We start from the raw sequence: 27,863 nt of genomic DNA, 5'->3' as shown, positions 1-27,863 counted from the left end.
ATGACACCAAAGTATCCTCACACAAAGTAAAATGAAAAGGACATTCACTAAACTACCTCCTAACCTAAACCATAACCAAGAGAACAGATGGGCACAGAAAAGGGGCACTCACAACTAAATGAAAAATTAATAATAACTATTGTTAAAGCCTTGGCTTCCAGTAACCTCTTTCAAGGAACAATGCTACTGCTTTAATTGTAATAATTATGTTGCGCTATGTCTAGTAAATTCTTCTTGTGAATGAGCATTCTTATGTCAGGTAAATCCAGCTCGTTTGGATTTTCTCAGGTTTGTAAATGGCCCTTTAAAACGCTGTATGACATCATATGATGTCATAAAGGTCATCTTTGAATTACTCTTTGCTGTATGGTCACCAGACTGTTACTATATGATGACTGTGAAATAAGAAATAAAGACTGTGGATGCTTCTTTCACATACAACTTAAGATATATACCAAGCTCTTAATATTCTAATAAAAAGAGCCTGAGATAACAGACCTATCCGCAGTGTTCATAGTTCTATGTTTTATTTAAAAATAAAAGAATGGTCTAAATACTCTCGCCTTAACTGAGGAGAGGCTTCTGAATTGTTGAGCATAAGCTTTGTTCTGTAGTCTAAATGTATGACTTATAGTGCAGAGATATTCCTTTCCTTAAACAGCCTCTGCAAGTAAAACCTTTGAATTCTCATAAAAGCTCAGAAGGACTTCATGAACTGAAAGAATGTGTCTGGGTTCTGGATGGTCCACCTCTTTAAAACCCAAAGCTGACACAGCTGACACATCTGTACTGCCACAGTGATTAATAATTCTTCCCTGTTCACTAGCACTTTTTAAACCTTCAGATACTTCATGTGTCAGTACACTCCAGTGCTAATGTAGTGTTATAAATCTCAGATATGATTACAGTGATTACGTAGCTTAGCCCAGCAAATCCCAGTCTCTCTGGAGACACCACATTTTACTCGCAGGTCTTAAAGGATCAACCCACGTTCGTTGCACTTTCTCTTGCGCCCTTGTTTTTCACCGTTTACAGTGGTGGATCCACGTTCTCACGTAAACCCGCCGCCTGTGTTGGCAGGCATGTTGGGACACCTGCTCTGAACGCCCGCCCTGTCAGGTACAGGCTTCTGAAGTGGGCCTGTGCCAAGGCATGCAGTGGTTCTAATGATTCATTTATTGGGAAATCCATTTGTTCTGAATTATTTTCCAATATTTAGCCACATCATATGTTCCATGAAATATCATGTCTGTTTAGGTATTCACACAAAGAGCTGACAATGGTTTGGCAAAAAGCCAAAATTTAGACATGCTTTAAATTGCCTTTCAGCCAATTTCCAAGAAAAGAATGAACACAATATTGTGAGTTTTTAGCAGATGTTTGATTCCCTTCACACTGAATGAATTAAATGTCAGGCTAAAATACAAACAAGCCACAAATGCCACACCAAAAACTAAACTTTATTGAAATAAATAAACCTTATAAAAATCACCTTTAAAATGATCATAGGTTATCAAAAAGTTATCAAAAGATGCTCCACTGAGAGGCAAAGTAGCACATTGGATCGCCAGGATTTCTGAACTTTCCTGGTTCGTTTCTTCTGCAGTTTGTAAATAGCTGGGTGGATCAGGCTTTTGTTAACTCTTTGTCTAGGTTTAGTGGCTCTTTCAGCCTAGTTAGAGGCGTCGCTGACACGCGTCTTCCTCAGTGAGTCTCCATTTGTGCATTTCTGGAGTGCTGTGGCATGTTAGAGGTATGTGTGTGTGTGTGTGTGTGTGTGTGTGTGTGTGTGTGTGTGTGTGTGTGTGTGTGTGTGTGTGCGTGTGTGTGCGTGTGTGTGGAGAGTGTAAGAATGTGTGCTTAGCGGAGTACTTAGACCGTCAGTCTGAATGTGTTTGATATTGTAGCTGCTCCTCTCCTGAGTTCCACTCTAACAGGGATTTATTGGGTTGCTGTTTTGTGGATTCTACCTACACTGTACCTGACCTGCCCAAGTAAGTAGAGACACTCCTTCTGTTTGATTTAGCACGTTTTTTTTCATGAGGAGTTTAACAGTGGGTGTACAGTTACATGTTATTCTTTAAATGACAGCAAAGCACATCAGAATGGGGGTTTATCATATTATCTGGCTTACAGTAACGCACACCTTATTTAAAGCTTCTCTTAGTACAGTCTTGGGAAGTTACATATTTCATGACATCTTATGCTATAGTACTACTTTCTGTCACAAGTTGTTTATGCTACTTTTTGCATTACTTTTGGATCACTTTGACAAGACAGAAGGACTAAGCATAATGTTAAACAGAAGAGGGTGCACTACATGAAAAAGTTGTAAGAATTCCTTAAAATCACTAGATTTTTTCAATGTCATGATCAAACAAACATTTCAGGAACTTCAAAATTGGGGGAAAACAAAAAACGTTTTCTTTTTATATATACCAAATGGTAGCTAGTGTGCTTCATTAAAAACAACTTGTATAAACTACAGATAATGTTTTCAAATTACTTTTTACAACTTCTTAAAGTAGCTATTCTTGACATATCAACTGTAGGAATATTGCCCATTTTATAAAAAGTGGCGATTGAGAGATCCCAGTGCCTACTCTCAAAATGCAGTTGTTGACTTTACCATTGAGTGTTTGCATTTAGCACAGAGTTTAGTGTGCTAAATGCACACTAAAGTTTAGACTTTAGTGACTCCTGTTGCTTATTTGTAACTGCATGAAAACTGTTCTCTGAGTTTATAGGTGTTTATAGATTTGTCATTCCTTAAGAAATCAATAATTGTGAGTAGGCCTACTGCAATATGGTCAGCGGTCTGGTTGTTGTCATCATATTAAAATATGAACCTGAGTTCACCTGAGTGAATGTTTCTACAACACAAACATCTGGAGTTTGAGAAGTTATCTGTAATCGACTACCAGGAAAAAGTATGGCACTTCCTCAGTAAACTGCCTTTCAGGATCAGATGCTGGGTTTTTTGATAAGAAGAAAACATGGCATGTAAATAATATATTATCTCAATGATAATGGAAAAATACATTTCATCTTATTTATTGCTTGCTGCAAATGAAAAAGAGTTCCAGTTCCAGTGAAAAAATATGTTTTTAAATGATGTGTGAAAGTATGAACCAAGCATAAGCACTGCACTTGCATAATTGCTCTTTAAAGTATCCTCACATGTACCTGCATGTTCACACATTTTGATGTTGCATTGCATCCTCTTTAGACTGGCTTGGTAAAGCTGTTTACAGAAATATTTTTGGGCGAGAAATCACATTTCATGTCAGCAGATCCAATTGTGGTTATTGCCGGTGCATTTAGCATCAGTACTGCCTTACATAAGTTCAGGGTTGAACCTGCTTGAGGTTCATTGGCTGTTCCCCTGCAGGAGAGGGGGGGCCTAATGTTGCTAGGCAAAACCCGTTCAAAGAGGTTCTGAAATGGTTCTGCTTGACCTTTCGTGCCATCTTTTAATCACAAATTGGCCATGCTTTATTGAAATGTGTGATGGCAGCTTTGGGCAGATATTAACACCTGCAGGCCTCTGACATTTTATCATGTCTTTAGTGAAGTGTAAAGGAATTTGAACCTGTAACCTTGAGGTCGTGGATGTGAGGCGCTAACGTTCCTGCGGGGTGTCCGCAAGCATAAATGCAACAGCCCCTTTGGAAGCCTGCATACGGCTTTTGTACGTCTCTGGAGATAAAAGTCTGGATCCAAACCCTCAGAGCACCAACAATGCGTAGAATTCATTTCCCTTTCTTATATATTATATACTTTTCATGCCTCTTGGATAGTGATCAGGATGTTTACTGACTCAGCGCTCCAACAAAGACATTCGGGAATGTAGAGCCCAGAGGAGGATCTGTCAGGAGCACCAGGCGCTACCCTGGGCTATTGCTAGGGCAAACAAGGCAGTTGTTCGTTTGCAGTGGTACGTAGGCGAGGGGTTTTGTTTCTGGCTTTCAGCCTGTCAGGCGTTTGACTCATGGGTAGCAGTGAGTGTTTGGCACACGTCATTAGCCTTTAGCATGTGCCTTGTGGCAGGTTTTTGGTTCAGCGGACACCATGAAGATTGCAGTAGGCCTCTTCCTTATTATTGTTAGCAAGTAAGAAGGAAAGAAGAAAGCAACAGTATTCAGTCCAACTTGTCAGTCAAGTGACTTGCAACAACAAATAAAACATAAACGCTAAGCTCTTAACCTGTTCTCGTTTCCTCTGTGGGTGTGTTGGCAAAGGGCTGATCCACTGTGTGTTTTTAGCTCCATTTATAAAAATCAATAGAAAACTGCCAGGGAAAAAATTGCATCTTGTTTTTATGGACATTTTCTTCTATTATGCCCACTAATAGATAAAATACTGTCATTTTGTAACGACAGCATTGAAGAATCTATGTTAAAGTATTTTTCTGTAACCTGAGGTAAAAAGCAATACATTATTTGACCAAGTTGCTCAGGCTATCCTAAACACAAAATGCAAAAATATATAAAACTATAGGCAGATCATACTTGAATACTTAGCAAATAACTTTGTAGGTGATTTCTGCTCTGCTATGCTCTCATATTTCATCTCTTGAATATCTTTTTTCTCTAAGGATCTAGCAGCAGAGTGTATTAGCTGAGACACTGGTGGAGAGGGTCTTCATCGAGGTCTTCATTGGGGTCTTGAGATGTGGTGTCTCGGGGGACATGGTGTCAGACTCCTCTTGGCCTGCTTATCTGCTGTCTGTGGTCTACATATTCCTCCTCAGGGTAAGATATCTCACAATTAAAATCGTCAGATGGTTACTGCTCTTGTTTCTGCCTTATTTCCATTGCTACATCATCTGTCTCTGGACCAGCTCTCTAACTTTTTACCACTGTTTCTTAAACCTTTTGTTACATTTTTACAATAGGCTTTGCCAATATGTGCAGAAACAGTATGCTTGAAATCCATAATAGGAAGTGTCTCTTTTGAGTTTGTACAATGTGTCCCATTTGAACTCTGTTTTATTCTGAACTTTTTCCATTCAGTGGAACAGTTGCCAACAATAACAGCCCAGCCTCCAAGTTCTCTCATTGCTTTGCCATTTGAAGATAGTTTCACTCTGACGTGTGAAGCCACAGGCAACCCAATACCAGAGTAAGACCATCATTTCACTGACTCATGTTGTGGTTGTGCCACTCAGTTAAAATTACCAGTGACCTTCCCCACTAAAAATTCGGCAGACCTCATTTTTAGGAATACAGTACATTAAGGAATATATACTGTACATGACCATGGCAGAAATAAGTCTAGTATGTGTTCTGGATTCTGTTTAAATGTTGGTTATTGAACAGATTCAGTTGGACTAAAGATGGACAAGAATTTAATCTACATAAGGACTCCAGGCTCATAAAATTCAACAATAGTGGAAGTTTTGTGATACCGAAAACCAAGGACCTGGCAAAATATCAGGGCAAATACAGATGTGCTGCTTCCAACAAACTGGGAACTGCCGTATCAGAAGAAGCAGATTTCATTGTGCCTTGTGAGTCATTTTCCACAAATGTCCTTTCTTGGATGTGGAATTAGTAAATGTTGGTGAAATGATGTAATCAGCATTGCTTTTGCATTTGTTATACTTCTTTCAAAGCTGCACCAAAATTCCCAAAAGAAAACATTGAGCCAATAGTGGTTAATGAGGGAGATTCAATGGTTCTAGAGTGTAATCCGCCCAAGGGCATCCCACCTCTTCAGCTCTACTGGATGACTATTGGTAAGTTATTGTACACCCAGACGGCACAGTGCCAGTCCCAGGGGCCCCTGGTCTTGCACAGATGATTTTTCTCTGTTCATGACACAATTAGATTATGTTAAATTGAATCCATTTTGGATTATGTTATCTGATCCAATGTGGGCGTCTCTAGCACTGGTGCTTTGTACTTGAAATCCTTATGCTCCACAACAAAAGAAACACGAGTATTTTTACACAGCAGTTTTCAGAATTACGCCCTGATGTCACAAAAATGCCAAAGCATAATCGTCATGATTATCAGATGACCTTACATACAGTAATTAAATACAGTACCATTACACATTACATATATTTTCCAAATACAAACACAGAAACATTTAAGGAGTGAGATGTTGCTTTGACCCTAAAGAACATATTTATCTTTTCAACATGATGTAAAGGTTAAAAAACAGCCCCAGGGCCACTGTAGGAGCTTGAAAAACTTTGCTCTGATTACACACTGCTGCCCTCCATGAATGACAATCCATTGGAGGCTCTGGTTACTCACGTGAAGCTAAGTGGGCCTCTTCACATTGTCTGCAGGTCTTCAGCACATTGAGCAGAATGAGAGGGTGTCCATGGGCCTTAATGGAGACCTGTACTTCTCCAACGTGGAGCCGAACGACAGCCGCAGTGATTACTGCTGCTTCGCCTCCTTCCCCACGATTCGTACCATTGTGCAGAAAACCGCCATGCCTGTCGTGGTCATACCCTGTATGTGTTCATATACACTCCTCGCTAAACATATACACACTGGTGCTTTTACGGCGTGTGTGTTGTAAGACAAATCTTTATGCCTGTGACGCATTCTGTCCTTCCAGTGAACTCCAGTGAACTCCTCAGCGACACCAATGTCGGACGTCAGTCAGGTGACCTTGTCAAATCATCTTGTTGTTTTGCTTATAGTTTCTAGTTTCGATAGCTGATGTTCAGAAATGAACCGATTACAGTGCTTGAATGTGGTTGACATCATAATGATCTTTGGCCGTTTGCGTTTGTACGCTCAGGTTTGGGTAGGAAACCTAACTTTTTAGTGCCCTCTGGTGTTCAGTCCCAAATATACCTGGTGAAAGACGAGGAGCTCGAGCTTGAATGCATTCCAGAGGGCTTGTAAGTCTTCACTCTCTCCCCTGTCAGTAAGATATCGTAATAGAAATCATCATTCAGCATCATCATTCAATATCATTCAGCATATTCTTGTTATGAACTGATTTATACACAATGACACATTTAATCATTGCTTAGGTAAATGTCAACTGAGAAAATCATTTATGTGCATTGTATTTTTTTATGTTAGCCCCACACCAACAATAGAGTGGACCAAGGTGGGAGAGAAGCTGCCAAAACGCACCAACATTAAGAGTTATGGGAAACTACTGACTTTATCAAAGGTCAAAGAGGAAGACAGTGGAAAATACACATGCAAGGCTAAGAACTCTTTTGGAGAAGCTGTCCATCACTTCGACGTTGCAGTAGAAGGTTTGCGTTCATTCCTTTTTTAACCCATTAGAAGAAATGAAATTTCAAATTACACACTCAGGTGACATTTTTGTAAGAATTATTACACGTGACTGTCCGTCACCTTTAAACGGAGCTATTTGACTCGAACGGTCTTCTTAAATGCACGTGCAAATTGCTTTGACATCGTGCCACCACAGGATGGCAGTGTTGCGCTAGTCTGTGTAGTAAAATCCCTCCTGTGTCACAGAGCCACCGCACTGGGTGGACGAGCCCACGAAGAGTCAGCTAGTGTCGATTGGAACAGACGTGCCCATCAAGTGTAATGCTGGAGGGAGACCGCGGCCCAAACTCACCTGGATGAGGAATGGCAAACCTTTTGATGGTGAGTTAGTGAACAGGAGCGTCTGAGTATGTCCTTACTAGAGCATACTAGCCTTACACTCAGTTCTTGAAAGGTATAGTACCTGACAACAATGATGTGTGCTTCTCTGCATTCTATTCACTTCTTCTTTACATGAGTGTATCTTGCACCAAAGACTACATCAATACTACATCAATATTACGCCATTGAATAATGAGGATGTCCCATCTTGAATATCTTATTTGCTGTTTACAACTGTAATGGGAGATGAATGGGGATCTTATGGGAATTTGATTCCTGTGCTGTCAGAGAGCACAATGTAAACAAACCTTCAGAAATTTTAAAATAGGTTCTCTGTCTCATTGATCTGTGGTTGGTTTAGGCCTGAGCTCTGCTTCTGAGCTTTTCCTTCTGGAAGATGTATAGGGCTGTTCTGTCTTTGTTCGTGTGCATTATTGTGATTACTGGTGTGAGATGATGCAATTAGATGATGTAGAAAAAAAACAAAAAAAAAAAAGACCCTGTTACAAATATCATTTTTGCATTTTTTAAAGAGTCTTGTTATTATGTATCATTGACCAGTGGTCATATTGATGAACAACAAATATGTCTTGGACTATTACCTCAAGTACTTAATAATCATTATCAAAGCAAAAATGTCATACCCAGTGAGATGTGAGATTACAATTCTTTTGTAGACAACAGCTTCTAAAATATGAGAGGTTTACTAGACTGCAGCATAATTTATCCAAACCTGACCAGATTCACCCTTTCCTGCCTCCTCCAGAGTTTTCATCAACGCAAGCGAGAAGTGACACCATTATCCTTCACAAGGCCCAACCTACTGACACTGCAGTATACCAGTGTGAGGTCTCCAACAGACATGGCTCTCTGTTGGCAACTGCTAACATCATGGTGATGAGTGAGTAGCTCTACACAGCCGTAGCTGAAGCCTGGCATTTAGCTGTTAAAATAGTTTATTTAATTTGTTAATTATTACTGACCACAAATGAAGACATTATAAGTATATAATGGAGCTGAAGAAAAACTGTGGAGAATGTATTAGGGGCTAAACTGCATGCTGCATTAAAATATGCATGATATGTATATAATGTGCATATCAATCAATATGAATGCAAGTAACTTATTTCCCACTTGTTGTCTCTGGGATTAAATGGGGAGAAATGTTGTAGGAGGCATTTTCATCATGTCTGTGTTTTGATTAAGATATGATGTTTATGCTGATATGGTTGCTTTAGGGTATGACCAGCTGTTCATTTGCAACTGACATAGAAGTACAGTAACTGGCTGAGAGAGAGAGAGAGAGAGAGAGAGAGAGAGAGAGAGAGAGAGAGAGAGAGAGAGAGAGAGAGAGAGAGAGAGAGAGTGTGTGTGTGTGTGTGTGTGTGTGTGTGTGTGAGTGCCCTTGCTCAAGACTGTTTTGTTGCTTCTTTGTAATTGCCTGCAGCTCATCTGTGTTTTTTTAATGTTAATAGCCTTTTCAGCACTTAATTGTGGAACTGCCAGCATCTTCAATCGCTTGCTTTGAAGACCCTTCCCTGAAACTAGCCCATTCCCTGCCTCTGCTGTTTGATCTTCAGTCACTTGCGTAAATGACTAATGGCGTGGTTTTGTCCCAGATCACCCTCCTTTGGTTCTGACGAGAGATTCTCTGGAGTATGCCACCGTCCGTGGGAAGAGCGTCATCATGGACTGTGAAGTCTTTAGCTCCCCACTGGCGACTACATCCTGGTTAGTTTAGTGTTGTTTTACTTGGACTGGTGGGTTATTTCATTTGAAGTGACTTAGTTTAGGTTTTCAACAATTTATAGAATTATCAACTCTTTACAACTGAAATGTTGAAAACACCAATCAGAACTGAAATAAGGAAAATTTGTGAAATCCAAACACATACTTCAGTCCTGCTCTTTCAGATAATTTTTATTCATGTCAGTATTTATATTTGAAGCAAAATTTTATATCCACTATATATCTACTATATAGCCTAGATAGTCCCTGGAACCTCTAAATTGTGCTGCACACAGTTGAATGTTAACTCGTGTCTACAACTTATAACCTTAACTTATACTTGAGCAGAAAACATCTCTGTAATTAGTTATAATACACAAAATACTAGAGGGGATTTACGGTGGCCGAGAAAACCCATCTCGCTGCAAAAGAAAAACGCACTGCAAATACACAAAACAAACAAAAAAATAATAATAACATCGCATACGCCACCCCCCCCCCCCCCCCCCCCCCCACGTGGTAACATTTTACGTTCGTATGACAGTGTCCTTGTTTTTTGACCTAGGTGGCAACCCTGGTTGTACAGTATCTCCGATATCTCACGCCGAAAAAAAAAATCTAGTTTATTTACCTCTGATCCACATCTATGATACAATGAGTTAGTTTGCTCTGGCGCCAACCACCGGCGATCGATCGATCCCCCCCCCCCCATCAACAATTTGCACTCGCCACCTCCTCCAGGTTCAAATCTCACTCCAAGCGATCTTCAAAAGTTGGCAACCCTGCATTATATTGACCGGGACTGAATTAGTTCAACTATGTAAGTACATAACAAATTACATAACTAGCTATGTAATAGATAGTTAGCTATCTAGCTACATGAGTAATGAGATACTGTATAATACATCTCTCGTTTCTAGTTAAAAGCATACAGAGTGTTATTCCCTTCATCTCTTCTTATGTTTAGTCTATTTGGGGAAATCTTTTTGAGACATACTGCATCATTTATGTTACCCATGATAAAATCGCTTACTTTTCACTTGGTAGTCACTGCTTATATCAAGGGGAAGCTAAATGCTCTTTAAACGTAGATAGCTATGTACTTATACAGAAACTAAGGCTTCAAAACCCTGATAGAAAATCCCATTTAGTACAAGTTAGTTTCTGTCTAAATAGCTAGCTAGCTATATATAAAGATCTTTAGTACTTTAGTTCTGTTCAACATGATGAGATATTGTATAACACAACTCTTGTTTCTGGCTAAAAACTTGCAGAGTCCCTGCTTAAAATAATTTGTCCAGAAACACTTCTGTTGTGTTGTGGCCCACTTCCATTGTGTTGACTGGATTTGCAGCATTTCTGAATTTGTAGCATGTTTCCGTATGTATTAAACACGTTGTCATTTTGATTAATTTGCTTTGCGTATTTGCAGCATGATTTTTTTTTTTGCAGCGTGATGGGTTTCCTCGGACACCGTAGGAATTAAATGTAGTATGTGAATATTTGAGCCTAAATGGGGGAAAAAACGAAGTTTTTAGTTTGATTTGATGACTTTGATTCTCTTAGATTTAAGCAAAAATAAATAAATTAACATGGACAACATTATGCTCCCTCCCTCCTAAGGATGTTTCATTCAGCATTTTCCACACTGAAAAGGCTAACCTCAAGATGCTTGTGATCTTTTTATATTTATCCAGTCTCCATAGTCATCTTATTAATAGCAAAACTCTAGTAATTTCTGTTTCCTGCTGTGCAGACAAAACCTTGTTTGATGCTCTGTAATCCTTCAGCCTCTTAAATGTGTAAAAGATAAAAAAGCATTATTAAAGCGCTTCAAGGTAGACTTCCCACACATTATACGGCCTTCTGTTAATCAAATGAAGTGATGACACTCCATCCAGTGATGCGGCTCCATCCAGTCTTAGTTTGTGTAGAGTCTGCCTGCTCTTACTAATGGCAAAACTCTCAGAGATTCTTTTCACTAAATGTTTCTACACGTGTGGTACTCAAGGACTTGTTCACCTGTCTGGGCTCTGTCTGCAGTTGTGGATAGTTTTCATAGTCATCTTAAGGATTTCTAAGAAAGCAGCCATGAGGCAGATTCGTTCCTCAGGACAAAGTGCTACAGATATTTTTCAAATCGGCTTGACCAGTATGCACCTCAGACTCCAGCAACCTGAAAACTTTGAAAAGTAGGCTGCTCCCAAGGGCTGCAGTTTTAGGAACATCTCAGTGAACATCTCACTGTTTGGCTTGTAGGAAAAAGGAAGACCCAGAGGGCCTTTTGGAAGGAGAGAGGTTCTCTTTCTTTAAGAACGGCTCCCTGCAGATTCACACTTCTGAGATGGGAGACATGGGGAGATATGTGTGTCTTGTTACAAACTCGGAGGGTATTTCAACCATCACTGCGAAACTTTATATAAAAGGTTAGAGATTTTCTTTAAATATTGATGTTTGTTTACTCCTCTTCCTGAAACACTGAATTTCACTCAGGCATGTATTATGGTCATTATGGCAGATCCGACAAGAATTGTGTCCCCTCCTCAAGACATGGAGATCAAAAGAGGTTCCACAGTAGAGCTTCCCTGCCTGGCAGAGTATGACCAGTCACTCAGTGGACAGCTAGAAGTTCTCTGGCAGAAGGATGGAATAGAGATATACTCCAACCTCACTCATGACTCAGGGTAGGTAGCCCAGCTCTAGCTGTAGGTCTCAAGAGAGCTATATATAATCCATAGTTCTTTTAAATCAGGTGAAGTCAGTTGGGAGATTTTAAGGCTGAGGTAATGTTGTTTTGTCCTGAAATGTTAAATATGTAATAATGTATGTTCTCAAACTGTGTTTACAGTGTTCTGTCATTACGGCTTCACTCAAAAGTACCACACCGTTTGGTTTAATCATATAGTGTTTTGGCTTGTTTTCAGGTACTATATTGATGATGAGGGAAAACTACAGATCGTCAACGTAAGCCACAGTGATAAAGGGCTTTACACATGTATTGCTAAAACACCTCTGGACCAAGATACAGCATCTGCACATGTAACTGTACTAGGTGGGAAAATTGTCTAAAATTGTTTTTGCTCTGTATGCATGGTAAGGTTGTTCAGCATCAACTAGATTGCAAGCCACCTTTAGAAACCCTAGTGCTATTATTAGCAATTAGTAATAACACACCTTAAAATGTGCAGTCCTTTTAAGATTGATGGAACTGTTATAATAGCTATACATATAAGAGCTAATCAGATTAGCAGCGAAGTACAGCAATCTTTCATCAGCTGTGACAGTAAAGGGCATATATAATGTACTCTATATATACTGTAAACTTATCATGTCTCTGATGCACTCTAGATGTCCCTGATGCTCCCGTACAGTTGACATTATCAGATCGGAGAGATCGGGGTGTGAGACTTCAGTGGGTGCCCCCCAGAGACCATAACAGTCCCATAACAGGTAACGTGCAGGTGCACGCCACATAAAAAGCGCCAGTCTACCAACATCCTCTTCCTCTTCTTCTTCCTCTTACTCCTTGTAATTATTACAAGATAGTCATTCCCCTGTGGAAGACTGTAGTAAAAGCTTTTGTTTCCCCTGGATCTGTGTTCCATGTGACTATAGCTAACTCTTCTAATAGGAGTGCCCTGCAGTACACTGCGCGAGCCACATATTAAGTAACAGCAATGTTTACTATTCATGTGCAGAGTACATCATTGAGTACGAAGAGAACCACTGGGAGCCAGGGAGGTGGAGGATATTACTGCGAGTGTCTGGCAACCACAACTCGGCTCCTCTGTCACTATATGGCCACATTGACTACCAGTTCAGAGTCACCGCTGTCAACTCTATTGGCATGAGCCTTCCCAGCAAACCTTCTGAGAGATATAAAACGCCCCCTGCTGGTAGGAAGAGGACTAATTTTCCTGGGTCTTGCTAGTTTTGTGTATGTGTGTGTGTATATGTGTAGTGCTAAATACTTAAGCCATTTCAGTGTATTTAATGAAACGAATAAGAAAACGGTGTTAGTTTTGGTCAGAATGCCATTCCACCTCATGCCTAGCTCTCCCGCTCCACTCACCCACACGGCTCGGCAGCTCGCCGACAGCATCCCAAAGGGGCTCCGCACCGCGCGGCCTGGATCTGGCGCGAACGGCGTTCCTGCGCCATTCTGTATTCATAACCATCACTGAGTAGGAGGAAAGACCACTGGGAGGAAGCAAAATGGACTATGCAACTATGTACAGATACAGCACCAGAGCCCCTGCTGGATCACCCACTCCAGACAGACAGGGCAATACAGTGGACAACTGTTAATAATTCATATTTCCTCTTTATACAGCACCTGATAGAAACCCTGAGGACATAAAGATTGAGGGTCGTCTGCCTCATCAGATGGACATCACTTGGGAGGTAACAAATTATATATCTTCTGAATAGAGCGGTTAGTATATCTATAGATCTGTGATTTCAGTCAGTATTATTGAAGTTCTGTGATTTTTCCCTGTTTTTGAACAGGACGTTATGAGTTAGCATTAGCATTGCGCTGTAAGCCTGGTTAGAAACTACAGAGGAACAGCAACCTTCTTAGTACTGAAGCTGTCAGCCAGAACTGTCATAGGTTTTGGGGAAACAATTTTATACATTTATGGGTTGAAAAATAGAAAACCCATTCTTTAATTTTTGAAGGATATGCTTCACCAGACATTTCATTATCTAAGTAACACATTACTTAGATCAGCCAAAATACATCTGTGGGGAGCATGAGGGGAACTATGTTTCTGAGCTCCTGACATTTTCTGACTTTTTAATCAGTTAAAATTCAAGATTGTATCAGGCCTGTGACAGCATCTTTTAAAAATAAATTAAACTGACACTTACCAGCACTAATTTTGCCACAACCTGATCTAAAAAAAAAAACAGTAGTACTGTTTAAGAATGAAATAAATCTACCGAGAGGTTGGGGCCACTGACCCTATCCAGGTCATTGGTAGCTTCCCATGCATAATTTAGCAAAATTTGCATGTATGAGATGTAGGTGCACCTTAACCCCACCCCCTTCCCCTTCTCTGCACTTTAGCCTCTGATGCCTATAGAACACAATGGGCCTGGTCTAGAATACAAGCTGAGCTACAGGCAGCTGGGTGCTGATCTGAATTGGAAGGAGCACATAATAAAGAGACACTCGTTTGTTGTAAAAGAGACCCCGACGTTCGTTCCTTACGAAGTCAAAATCCAAGCCCGAAACCAACATGGCTGGGCGCCCGAACCCAGAGTGCTGACAGGATATTCTGGGGAAGACTGTGAGTAATGCTTCTGTAGCTTCATGCCCAAACCATGACTCTAATGTGACCGTTTTCATTGTGACCTGTCTTAATTGCTCTGTAGAGGAGACAGACATTTTGGCAACAATGATGAACATTTGCTGTGAGAGAAATGTGCAGCTCTAGAACAGGCACTGCTGCTGTGTTAATCCTCAAAAGAATACCTCGTTTGATTTAAACACGCCTCCAACTAAAATGATACGTTACCTCATGTAATGATGTTTTTTAGAGGTCATTCTCCATTATGATCTGTCTGTAGTAGCCTATTGGCATTGTTTTAAAGATAATGCAACAGGCTGGGGTATTTTTATTTCTCTGTTAGGGTTTGCGTTGATGAAAAGCGTCCAGCGATTCTAGACTCTTAACCACCCCTGCCCGGCAGGCTGTAGGTAGATTTTTAAATGTATGACCATTACTGCTGTACACTTTTTATTACTCATCTTCCTCTTACCCCATGACCGCTTATCTGTTCCTGTAAACATGTACAGGAACAGATATATCTCATAAGCAGCTCCATCGTGTTGGACTCTGACCCATGTCTTCTTGTTGATTGGGTGGAAACACCTGTGTGTGTTTCTGTGGTGCGTGCTGGAGGCCGTGTGTGCACGCCTGCTCCACGCCCAGCGTTTGTGCTGAGCGTTTAAGAGCAGCCTTTCCTGTGTTGTCCTCCGCAGTGCCTTTGGCGTCTCCCGAGCATGTGTCTGTGGACGTGTTGAACTCTACGGTGCTCAGGGTCAGCTGGTCCCCTGTCCCTCCGTCCCAGCTGAGGGGCCGTCTTGGCGGCTACAATGTGAGTGTCTGACCCGTAGGTCTCCTATGTCCTTCCTGCCACTTGGTGCTGTCTGGGTCATGCCCCTGCAGTCTTTTAGCAGGGTCAGGAGGGGACACTCATTTAGCCTTGACCAAGCAGTTTGCTGCTATTAATGGCCTGTCTCCTCCCCTTATTCCCTTTTCCCTCCTATTTCTCTCCCTCTGTCTCTCTTCGGCTCTTGCCGTTTCGTTTTTTTCTCTCTCTGCCTGTCTTTGTCTTCTACTCTCTCCTTTCTTTCCTTATTTGTCTTTTCTTTCTCATCACGGAATCGTTTTCCTCACCTCCCCTCCTCCTCCTCCCCCACCATCTTCCTCTTCCACTCCTTATCTGCTTCTCCATCCCTCACGTCCAGGTGCATTGGTGGAGAACGCTGAGCTTGTTGACCTCTAAGGAAGTCCCTGCTGAGAAGCAGTTTCTCACTCTGCCAGGGAACCGGAGTCTCGCCGTGGTGCCTGGGCTGAGGCCGTTCTCCGAGTACCGCCTCACCGTCAGCGTCTTTAACGGCAGAGGCAGCGGCCCCGGCTGCGAGCATCTCACCTTCAGAACGCCACAGGGAGGCAAGAGCTTCCATTTCACACCACTTCCATTCTAAGCAGGTCTTTCGTAACACGCGCAGAGTTGCATTGAAATTTTGTATTCTCTTTCGAGTCCTTTGATACTTAGCCTCATTGACAGCTAAAGGACAGTGCCACGAGATGTAGGCTGTGTTGTAATCACGAGCGAATGCATTACTTGCCGCAAAGTTTGTCATGGTAGTCAGAAGATTACTGGGCTTGTGAGTGGGATCAATTGTGAGTTAATTACCTGCAGTCCCAGAGAGACCTCCTATACTGAGAGCCACAAACCCTCAGGGCAACTCCATCACTCTGGTGTGGGCTCCACCGCTGGAGGCTAACGGCATTCTCACAGGCTACAGGCTGCACTACCAGATAAGTATGTGAATGTTGTAGCTCATTTCCGTGACATCAAGCACTTTGGCTCTGGCTGCATGTCAGTTCATTGTGCAGGCAGTGGATAATAGATACTGCTAATGCCTGGCTGTCAAGCCTCGCCGTTCTTGGCTAGTACTGCTAAAAAGCCCACGCGTAACAAATCTTTCATGATTTCACAAAGATAGTCCTCTTTTAATATTACTGTCGAAGATCACTTGATCGCCTCTCATGGAAGCACGAGCCTAAAAACCAGTTCACGTCTGTCCACATCTGAATTATGAGCTGCATTTTTGTTGAAATAAAAATGCAAACGTCTACCTCAAGCAACAAAACTGCCGTTGTGTGTCTTAATCACAGTCAATGGCACTGCGGACATGGACGGATTCAACACGGTGAACATCAGTGGCCCTGACACGACGCAGTGGGTCCTGCATGACCTGATGAGTGGCAGCCAATATAAGTTCTCCGTGAGAGCGTGCACCCTGGCTGGGTGTGGAGCAGCGATGTCCGAGGACGGAGGCACCACACTTCTGTCGCGTGAGTATCTCTCGTGTTAAAGCAGGTGTGAGATGTGAGTGTCTCCTACGCTAAAACAGGTGCGAGATGTGAGTGTCTCTCGTGTTAAAGCCGGTGTGAGATGTGAGTGTCTCCTGTGTTAAAGCAGATCGAAGATGTGAGTGTCTCCTGCGTTAAAGCAGATGCAAGATATGTCTCCTGTGTTAAAGCAGTCATGAGATTTGAGTGTCTCCTGCATTAAAGCAGGTGCGAGATGTGAGTATCTCCTGTGTTAAAGCAGGCATGAGATGTGAGTATCTCCTGTGTTAAAGCAGGCGTGAGATGTGAGTATCTCCTGTGTTAAAGCAGGCGTGAGATGTGAGTGTCTCCTGCGTTAAAACAGATGCAAGATATGTCTCCTGTGTTAAAGCAGTCATGAGATTTGAGTGTCTCCTGCATTAAAGCAGGTGCGAGATGTGAGTGTCTCCTGTGTTAAAGCAGGCGTGAGATGTGAGTGTCTCCTGTGTTAAAACAGGCACGAGATGTTAGTGTCTCCTGCATTAAAGCAAGCACAAGATTTGACCAGCCATGCTAGTGTCCCCATGAAGTCGCCACTTCCCTGGTCTTTGTTGTCATGGTAGTCAGAAGATTTCCAAGCCCGTGACTGGGATCCTTTATGAGTTAACGACCCACAGTTCCCGAGTGACCTCCTGTACTGCGATAGGTAGTACCAATGATAATGGAGCAATGATGCTGGTATTGCATTACTACCTACTGAACTTTACATATGTGTATTCACATGTGTATGAAATCTTAGCTGTAGGGCAGCCTGCTGACAATATTGCGCTGAAGTTTTTGTTTTTTCTTCAAGCGTTGTTTCCTGAACAGACAACATCATCAGAGGTCACATGGCTACAGACCAGTATGTATCAACCGCAGTAGGATGTAGCTAGTTGTAGTTGCGTAGTGAGAAATAGTTGATCAGCAAATTACCTTTGGATAACCAGTTCATGGAGTTTTAAGAACGACATTTCAATCTTTCAAATATGCTATTGAGTTATTTCTATTATTTTATTATACTAGGTCATCTTAGTTAATTAATATTATTTTAGGTAAGTAATTATTGTTTTAAGTAAGCTCTCATCAAACTCAGTCAGGAATGTACACTGAGAGGATATATCACAGAACAAAAGGCTTTCTAGCAACAGTGCTACGAGTCTCTTAAATCCACTCAATTGTACAGTGAATACATTTGTCATCTTCTCTGCTGGTAAACTCAGAGCTAGTCTCTGGGTACCTCTGGCAATGATTCAGCAACTCCTTACTGGGGCTTGAAGCCTTTGAAGAAATCAGAACCATATTTATATCAAGAGCAAGCCAACATTAATCAAGGCAATAGCAGGGATATTGATGGTGCTTAAGACACAATCAGTACCCCCAAGACTTGATTACAGCAGTAGTGGCTGTAGTAACAATGTAATGGTGGAGTGATAGTCATATTCACACTAGTATTATAGTAGTATAGTAATAGTTTACAGTCCCAAAACCCCTAAAGCTTGAACCAAGTTGTTTCATTGGTTGTAAATTGTCACCACTATTAAAAATACCATAAAGGACACCAAAAGGTCTTCCCTGACCTCATTCGAGAAAGTCCTCAAAAAACATCCGCACGTCAAGAGCCACGGCCAGTTTTTGTCACCAAGCAGCAGTTTGCTTGGTTAGCGTACAGGTCGCACGCATCAGAACTGTCGACGACTGAGAGTCACACTGCTTACCGCTCGTGATCTTAGTGAGCAGGAATTATGGGAGCAGGAGATAATCAATGGCAAAACAAAGCACAGCAGGTGATACGACATGGACGGCTCCTGCTTTATTATGCGTGCGACAGCATGCGTGCTGGGATTCTGGCGACAAGATGTCTCACAGGGCAACGTTTTTAGGGCAGACGGACCCTCGTCTATCTTAGCATGTCCCATTGTGTTGTGTTGAAATCCCTTCTCTTGGTGAGCATTTCATCCCATACTGAAATTCCTACTGATTGCAACCATTTCCACCATAGGGATCTGTCTCGTTAAAAACACTGAAGGTGTACAACCAATTTCGTAGGGTTTTCTTACAGCATTTTGCCTCCTCCTCCTATCAGGGCACTGCTTCAACAAAGAACAAAGCTTCAGACAAATATTTGCAGCTTCGTTCTTTGTTTGGCTTTTGTTAAATGATTGTAATTCCAGTTTGATCTCCATTTCTCAGCCTTGCTCCTTCAGTTTCTGGGTTTTTATCTTGCTCTTGTTAATCTGTCTTGCTGCCTGCCTGTCTTGCTGTCTCTGTTTCATTTCTCTTGGTCTGTCTCACTCTCAGCTTTGTTCAGCGTAAGCACCTCTGCTAGTGACAGTTCTGGAAAAATCAACTGGACAGCAGTGGAAAATATTCAAGTTCAGAAATCTGTGTTGCAATTATGGATCACTGTAGGGAACAAGTAATACTAGATCAGAATGGTAGTAGGGGTAGTAAACTATGGTTGGGCAACACAAACATTTATTTTTAATATTTTTAATATTCCCTTATTTCTCCTCAAAATATTACAAATTACATTAATATTATAATATTGGAACTAATAAACTTTAACACCTCCTACCCCATTTTAGCAAAACGTGAGATGGTAAAGTAAACTTACTGTACTAGCTAGAAACACCTAGTAACACTTACAAATCATATATTTTGTCTTTTCAGTCAATGTATGGGATGTTTGCATACATAGTCACTTAGTATGCCATGATTCATCTGGGTTAAGGACTAACACTTTCTGAACGCATACCTCCTGTAGGTGATGTTATTTGGCAGACTTCCCAAAGCTATAAACACATCTAGAACTTTCCATATCATTGAGGGACTCTAGCCAGGGGTTGTGTATACAATTTGAGTGCTGACAACCACCTCAGTGGATAACTCTAGTTATTTTGAGGAGCTTTTCCAGACAAAGGAGGAAGGTGAAAGGGCAGAGATTCTGCCTGACAGAACAACACTGAAGGTAGAGCTAGACTCTTTAGCCCAAACTGTTAATTAGCTTCCATTGTTAAGCTTGTCTGCATGAACATTAAATACCAAGGAAAACAGTCATTACCCTGACAGAGCACCCCAATGGGTCGAATATTTTTAAAAGAGGATCGCAGGTCAACAGATTGATGAGTGATCACTACTTTTTGTTATTGCAGATATGAAAAGTGCATATGGGAGCATGTCGTCCAGGACCTGGATTATGGGAATAATGTGTGCCGTCGCCTTACTCAGTCTGGCGTTCCTGATTGCGTGCTTCGTGACTTGGAAGCAAGCTGGAAAGTATGCAGGTACTGTACAGCTGATTGCGGAGGTCGTTCCGGGGTCCACAGGGGGTCCGAATCGCGGCGCCCTTGGTAGGTGAGGCTCTGGCTGGCGGTCGGCTCTCTGCACCGGGGCCTCCAGGCAGGCGTGACCGCGGCGTGCCGGTAGTGCTCGGCCGGCCGGCCACCTGCTGCGCGTGCTTTCAGGAGTTGTCAAACAGTCACAATGAGACCAGTCCTCTTTGTTCTGCTTCACCTATACTTGAGGCCCTTCAGGTTTAGCGTGTTCTGCGTCTGACGTGTGGCTGTAAATGCACATTGCACTAAATGCACTCACACACACGCGCACACAAACGCACGCGCGCGCGCACACACACACACACACTCTCACCTGACCACCGGCAGGAGATGTTGACACAAAATGCTGAGTATTTCATCACCCCTGGATCTCTCTCTCCTACCCATCTGTGCCTTTATTGAAACTTCTTAATGAAAAAGTCTCATTTGGACTGATTTTCTTTACTCTTTAATCATATTTGAGTTTAAAATAGCATCTATTGACAGGGATGTATTCAGATATTTGAAGTATGAAATATTCCTACTTTGTTATAATAATACTATTAGTGATATTATTTCCAAGGATCGGAAAACAAGTATCCAAAATAATTAGACATTTGTTCAGCTCTCCTGTACCTATCTCACATTATTCTCAAAAACCATTCTGATTTAGGCTTTGTATTACTGTGTGCTGCTATGAGTAACACTGTGTCTTTGTAGTATGGTTGTAACATACATATTGAAGGACATGAAATGAATGAAAATGTTCCTTGCTTAGTATTATTTAAACAACATGTACATAAAAAAATGTGTAAAACCTTTTTTGTGATTTTATGTGAAATGTATTGGTATTGCACCAGGGTACTGGTCCTCTTGTTTCCTGCAAGTTCTGTTTCTGTAATTTTTCAAAGGACATATTTTCCTTTTCAATTCATCTTGAAAATACATGTTATACATTTTAAATGCTCAAATATTATGAAAGATGCATTACAAAGAAGACGTTATACAGACTTCCAGAGTGGTTTGTCATAGCAGCATTTTAAAAGGTCAAATACAACCCAAAATCTTTGGAAATCTTTGGAAAAAGCTTCTCTGTCAGTAGTGCAGCCTTAAACACAAATTAAGCTAAGTAAACACTTTATTGCTTAGCCTGAGATTTGGACACAGAGCACAGCTAATCGTCAAGACATTCTGTGTCCTTGAAACCCTTCCACAAAAGCAGGCCCACGTCACATGATCTGTGGGCCTTTGTATACCTCACTTCCTTTTGCCTATCTTGTATATGTCCACTGCATCTGCTTGCATATAGTTAAAAAAATAACACCATTATCATTAGTGAGGTAACATGAAGTTTCGTTCGGCAATTTTCATTGGTTCCTTCCATTCTTTATCCACCAGTGAAAGAGAAGGAGGAAGTTCAGACAGATCTGGAATCTCACAGCATGAATGAAGACACTTCCTGTGAATACAGGTGAGTCATCCTCACTGGTGCTGACAGACGCTGTTGTGATGGTTTTGTATTCCCAACCCTCACACTCATTAAGCTATGCCTCTGTCCCCTACATGTGAGCCTTACATGCACAGCACTTATTCAGATCAACACGGAAATCACACTCACGGACCTTTCCCAGTTGTCTGCTCAGCTCACACAAGTAGCAGAGCGAAGCCAGTTGTGCTGACCCGTAGACCTGTGTGTGCAATGCACGTATTTCATCTAATGAGAGAGTTGGCCTAGAGCTGTAGGACTAGTTGGGAGAAAACCACTGCTGTGATGCATTAGGCCTTTTGTTATCAGTACATAGCTACTTACATAACCATGACGATAACTCACCTGCCATGCTATCGAACTCATGGTGGATTTACTCCTAGTTAGCTATAAAGCTATTACGACAGCATCACCGTAAACATGGCCTTCTCACACTTTTACCAAAGCGTACTGTCTGGAGTCTTGTCTAGAGGATTTTGCTTTAGTTCCCTTTAAGAGTGAGATGACAGCTGCCCAAGCCTTTGAGAAAAGGGTCACACTAACACAGTTGGCTACGGTAATTGCCCACAGCTCAGCTAAAATCAGTAATATGCTTCCATCTCATTACACGTACGCACAGAGTTCCCAGTTTTGTTCCTCCCCCGGGAAACAGCGCGAGCGCTCAGGGACAGAACACTGCTCCTACTTTGGCGACTCCGAAGCAGTAGTTTGTTTGAACATCTGCTAGCAGGGGACACTAGATAGGAGAAAACGTCTTCAGCGCCAGATGAGGTTTATAGCATTAGTCTCTGCAGAGTCCCCGAGTGCATCACTCCGCCTCACACAAGGGTGCTTATGATTCAGAGCTTCTGAGAGAGGAGAAGAGGGAGAGTTTGTTTTCTCAATTGCCATGTGCTTGAAGTGCAGACGTCTAGCCAGCCTATATTATTTATTCAGTACGTCGTGTAAGAAATTAGGAATAATTATACATGCTCATCAGCAGCAATAAAAATTCTGCAAATTGTGCCGGGGGCGTGGTCAAAAGTATTCTCTGGTGCTACAGTAAAACATGATCCCACGATACCTGCTGCTTCAGAGATGTTGCATTTCTCTAATTAACAGGCATCTTTGGAATTGTCCTGTTAGAGTCCATTTGACTTGGATTCATTTGAGTCCAGCACTTCATGGAGCTTCTTCGAAATCATGGGCTTTCAAGGTGACCCTGTGTCTTCCTAGAACCACCTGCTAGTTGGCAGAGCGCCTGTTCACAAATTGGCATCTAATTTTGGTTTGTTCCTGTGCACTCCTCAGGGACTACAGACAGGTTGTTTGTCTACAGGCACACGGTGCGAACTCCAGTCAGCCCTCTCATAGGCTGGCATTACAAGAGCACTCCGCAATTTCCTGAGCACAATAACTCTGAGCACGCTTTAAATTGCCGTCACCTCTTGAAGCTCTTGCAATTTGCAATTAGCAGTTAGTGAAAAGTGAAAAGCAGCGACACCCCCCCCCCCCCCCCCCCAACCCACCACCCCCCGTACTTGTGCTGCGCAGAGGCCGTTGTTCATCGTAAGTCATCCCCATCACTGTTTTAGGGAGAGGTGAAGTCGTTTTGCCTTGTTTTTGACAGCGACAACGATGAGAAGCCTCTCCGGGGCAGCCTGTATTCGTTGGAAAGAGACTTCAGAGAGGACAACAGCAGCCTGGACAGCTCGGTGGACGAGGGCTGCGAGTTCAACGAGGACGGGTCATTTATTGGTGAATACTCGAGCCACAGGCAAAGGGCGCCCACGGAGACGAACACAGCAACCTGAGATGCTCTTTGCCTCTTTTTACTGTAATCTCTGACAACCATGACCAGATAGATTTTTGTACAAGGTAACCAATTCCCATGGTCTGACAAACTGGCATGCACTATATGTAGTCCATAATTTAATATTTGGAAAACGGTATAGTATTTATTCGTTTTGACAAGTGGGTTTTGCAGTTATTGCGGTTAGTAACAGAGTTGATGTCATGACAGTAATTTTGACTCACATGCCGGTTGGCGTTGGCAAGCACACGTCCTTTCACCAAGTCATAATGAGGTGCGGCTCTGGGGACGCAATAAGTTTCCTTTGATGTTGACTCAATGGAACAAAACAGAATTCTTTCCGATTCTTTCATCAATCCTGGGACATGACAGATTCCTGTTTAACTATGAATTTGATCAAAGCCGCCCTTGACACAGCCGGTGGAACAGGGGGAATACAACAGAGAAGGTCAGAATGGAGCAGAAATGCTTCGTACTTTTGTCCTTGCAAAAGGATTTGTGAATTTTACTTCCTTCTCATCCCTCTAGTCTAACCAGAGGAATTATTTTCTTTATACAGTCTACACATAAAAATTTTTTCATTCAGTTATTCATTAATTTCTTTGACCATTGCTGACTTAAGTTATTATTTGTGAGTGGATGTGATGTGAATAAAGGTTGAGTCCAGTCTCAGGCTGAGTGGGAGACCAGTCTTGTCCTGTGGAGCAGGAGACTCCAGGAGACGTAAGAGTGGAGAGTGATGTCATGAGATTCAGTCTTGCTTTTGTGTTTCACTTGTGTCTTATTCTGAATATATTTCAATATGACCTTTTGGGTTGACTTGTAAAAATCTATTTTGCGGATGTTTTTTGTAATTTGTATTTTTGTATTTCATTAATTTTGTAAATATTGTTTGTTGTGTTGTTTTGCTATGAGGATTGCTTGCAGGGTTTTATAGAGAATACTCTATAAAGTATTTGAATGTACAGTTTGTATGATTTCAGGTTCTCAGAGGCAATAAACCATCACTTGTGCCTTCATTACCATGTAATTTATAAAGCTGAATTTTAAAATATTATATGACTATTCTTAACATATTTTCTCTATTTTGTAACTCAGATAAAACAATATTTCTATCAATATTTACTTTTAGAAATGTTGTCAATGATGTCCCAAAACATAATGTCTAAATGATGGCAAATGATTGTAGCTGCATTCATGGACATAAACATTTTTAGAAAGTATAATAAGAAAATGAGAGTTCAATTAGCTTGTGTCTGACCATCATCTCAATCATCTCAGTCTCAAATCATCTGTCATGTACGTCTGTCTCTTTCCTTAAACCTTTAATTCTAGACATCCCATTTTTAGTTTGGGGAATTCTCTTTTGGAGGATGTACTGGGTAAGCTTCATCATCTGTCATGAACTCAGACATTCTCGACATTAGGAAATTATCATTTATCATCAGTTATCATCACTTACTGTATCATCAGCTCAAACATTCACAAATCCCAAACGTCCAAAAATAGGATTATAGTAGAATCCTTCTTGTCGTGTACTAAACTAATATTGCATAGAAAAGCTCCACACAATAGCCATTTCATTTGACACACACCACTTTAAAAGAAACACTGTTAGAGGTGTACAGGTAGCACCGCCATGTAGTGTGTGTTGGACACACACTAACATTCCATCAGTGGCCAGCACTATTGGCTGAATATTGGCTAGATGTTTTTGGATGGCAGACTTAGCACTGGCACTCTCGTAAATCCCAGCAAAACCAGCTGTATTTGATACCAGCTTGTACCAGCTTAACACACAACAGTGCCAGTATAAAGTCAGTGGTAATGCTGTGTTGACAATCCTCAGCCATAATAATAATAATATCTAGTGGGCAGAGGGCTGAGATAAATAGAGTAGAGGCTAACAAATTGGGCAAAACACCAAGTAGTTTACAGTCAGGGTTGGGACACATAATACGTACTCTCAAGAAATGCATGTAATAAAGTGGCTAGTTTTGTTATTGTAAACCATGGCAATGTTAAATTATGCCACACTGCATTATTGCATTACTGAAATGCAAGCAATATTTGAAAGCACTTTTTTCTATTCAGTTCCTGCTGAACATTTTGGGACATGTAGTTTTTTACTCAGCAAACGACTCCAATCTCCAGATGTTCAATTGCTTAGGACACCGAAAATGAACCAGGACTCCTGTAGGAAGGAAGATATCTGCCCGATATGTTGTATCACTAGACAGTGTAGAAATTAACAAAGCGGATCATCACTGATATTACTAATAATACATTAGATGTTGCTGCCGTATCTACACTCAATGGAGCCATGGAGATCCCTTATGTTATGAGCTCGTCTGGAGTTCATGTCTTTTTTTATCGTAGTGTTTTTCAGACATATTGCCCTTCTTTACTCAAAGCTTCTCGAGATTAAATAGGCATCCAGCTAAAAGCTGATGATTTTTTTGGGCAAAGCACTTGAACCCACTCCATGCTTTCTGCTGAAATGAAGGTCATTCCAGCAATAATCCTGGAATTGGAGCAGATTATTCCTTTATCCATTCTAAAATTGCTTTCTCTGTGTAGCGATGAAACCGCACCAAACAACAACAGACGATTACCCCACTGCAGTCTCTCAGCAGCAGGTGTAACCCCTGCCAGCTGCTCTGGGTGTCATACGAGCCTCTGTAGCTATCTAGTTCCGTCTGAAGCCACTGAAGTGGTTTAGACCATCCTGCCAATGTAGGACTTCCCCTTATACACAGACTCATATATATTCCCAGCTCAAAATGGCCATAAAAGTCGTGCATTTTGAAGAGCCATTCTAAGACATTAATATTATCCTGTAATTAAGTGTCCCCAGTTATTTTACACTGGACTCAGATTGAGGCAATCATAGAGAATATGCTTCTCTTTTCTTTTTAAATGTGTTATTTCTTTTTATATATGGGGACAGTGTGATAAATCAAACATCAGACCACATTATGCAGTGCCAGACACCCCGTGGCTTTGTCTTCGTCATCGGTGACTGTCCGGCTTGTTCCTGACCAAGGGCGGAGAGAGGGAATACGCCAGGGGACAGCCAAAGCCCTGCCCAGCTGGAGGGATGTCACACACCGCAAGAAAGACTTACAGATTAGGCACGCTGGAGTAGGCGCTGCCTGATTTTAGTGTCATATTCAGTTCAGTGTATGCACTACGGTGCAAGCAGGTCTTGTTGAGGACTTCCTGTTAGTCTTGTTATTGGGGTAGAGCGGGCTGACCTAGATACAACTCTTGCAAGGTAGGGATGAATATCGCATCAAGTGGATATAACAAGGAACAGGGTCTGTGTGAAAGGATGTCATGGAAAATATATTATTGGCAATAATAATAATTGGATTGTTGCCAATTGTCTATGATGAAGATTATTATGTGTTAAGTGTTGGCTGTTGGCATACGTAACACAACAGAAACTGTAGACTTTGACATCAAGTTGTTACAAAACTGGTGTTAATTCAAAACTGATTCAGTGTTTACGCTCTTCTTGGTGCTTTTGGTTAGCGGGGTATTTTTAGCACATAAAAAACAAAAAAGAAACAAAAAAAAAAACAAGTAAGAGTGCATCTGGGAAATCCTTACCAGATGACCCAGAATTACAGTGCAATGACCTAGACTTCAGTGCACACTATCACACCTCTTGCTTCGCAGTAATAAATGAACATTTCCATGACCCATTTGACACCGGGACCATTAAAAAATCTTAATAAAGAACTGTTTTACATAAATATATATTTTTGGACACATGCTGAAATTTTAAGTTAACTTTTTTATTTTCAGGAAATTGTAAAGTAAATGCAAAGTAGCAAAGTATTCATTTCACAAATGAAATCCAGCCTAGCACGTAGCAGTTTACACACACACACACACACACACACACACACACACACACACACACACACACACACACACACACACACACACACACACACACACACACACACACACACTTTCAAGCACCAATCACAGTTCCAGTTCGCAAGACACCTCTCATTTGCTCTGCGCACGTCACCGTTCCCCTTCACCAGAATACTGATCACACACACACACACACACACACACACCTGTTCCCAGTCCCACCAGGACTATTTAATCCCATAAATTGTTCCCCATGGTGCTGTGCATTAGCCTATCACTCTAACACTACACCAGTTTCCTGCCTGTTATGATCACTCAGATTTGTTCATCTTAGTGCCCGTTTTCTGCTTGCTTTTGATTTCCTTTCATCCTTCACTCTTGTTTATTTTTTTCAATTAAGAGCAACTGTTGCTAGACTGCTCAAGACTCCCTCTCCTG

At 41.5% G+C, this 27,863-nt stretch overlaps 2 protein-coding genes across 3 annotated transcripts in view; one reads left to right on the top strand and one right to left on the bottom strand.

Moving 5' to 3' along the window:
* cntn3a.2 (contactin 3a, tandem duplicate 2) overlaps positions 1-6,351 on the bottom strand; it is a 72,470-nt gene extending 66,119 nt beyond the window's left edge. The window contains exon 1 of the mRNA XM_076983622.1: positions 6,267-6,351. The gene's annotated coding sequence lies outside the window, so the exon portion shown is untranslated. The remainder of the gene's footprint in view (positions 1-6,266) is intronic.
* On the top strand, positions 1,677-24,553 carry chl1a (cell adhesion molecule L1-like a). 2 transcript variants are annotated; one of them, XM_076983620.1, is made up of 27 exons: positions 1,677-1,707; positions 1,908-1,994; positions 4,598-4,754; positions 5,016-5,124; positions 5,322-5,512; positions 5,618-5,740; positions 6,302-6,472; positions 6,580-6,627; positions 6,766-6,868; positions 7,056-7,237; positions 7,467-7,601; positions 8,368-8,502; positions 9,221-9,332; positions 11,589-11,755; positions 11,848-12,013; positions 12,254-12,381; positions 12,678-12,779; positions 13,028-13,225; positions 13,663-13,733; positions 14,401-14,623; positions 15,319-15,434; positions 15,808-16,012; positions 16,266-16,388; positions 16,745-16,924; positions 20,095-20,226; positions 21,655-21,727; positions 23,352-24,553. In XM_076983620.1, the coding sequence occupies exons 3-27, from the start codon at positions 4,673-4,675 to the stop codon at positions 23,533-23,535; spliced, it is 3,459 nt and encodes a 1,152-aa protein (XP_076839735.1). In that variant the 5' UTR covers positions 1,677-1,707; positions 1,908-1,994; positions 4,598-4,672; the 3' UTR covers positions 23,536-24,553. The 2 variants fall into 2 exon arrangements, with proteins under 2 accessions (XP_076839735.1, XP_076839734.1); XM_076983619.1 differs by lacking the exon at positions 1,677-1,707 and adding an exon at positions 1,716-1,753.
* The last annotated feature ends 3,310 nt before the right edge of the window (positions 24,554-27,863 follow it).

Source organism: Brachyhypopomus gauderio, chromosome 21 (assembly GCF_052324685.1).
Source record: "Brachyhypopomus gauderio isolate BG-103 chromosome 21, BGAUD_0.2, whole genome shotgun sequence".
NCBI classification, from domain to species: Eukaryota; Metazoa; Chordata; class Actinopteri; order Gymnotiformes; family Hypopomidae; genus Brachyhypopomus; species Brachyhypopomus gauderio.
Note: the sequence above shows the minus strand (reverse complement) of the source record. Positions and strands in the feature narration are given on the sequence as shown.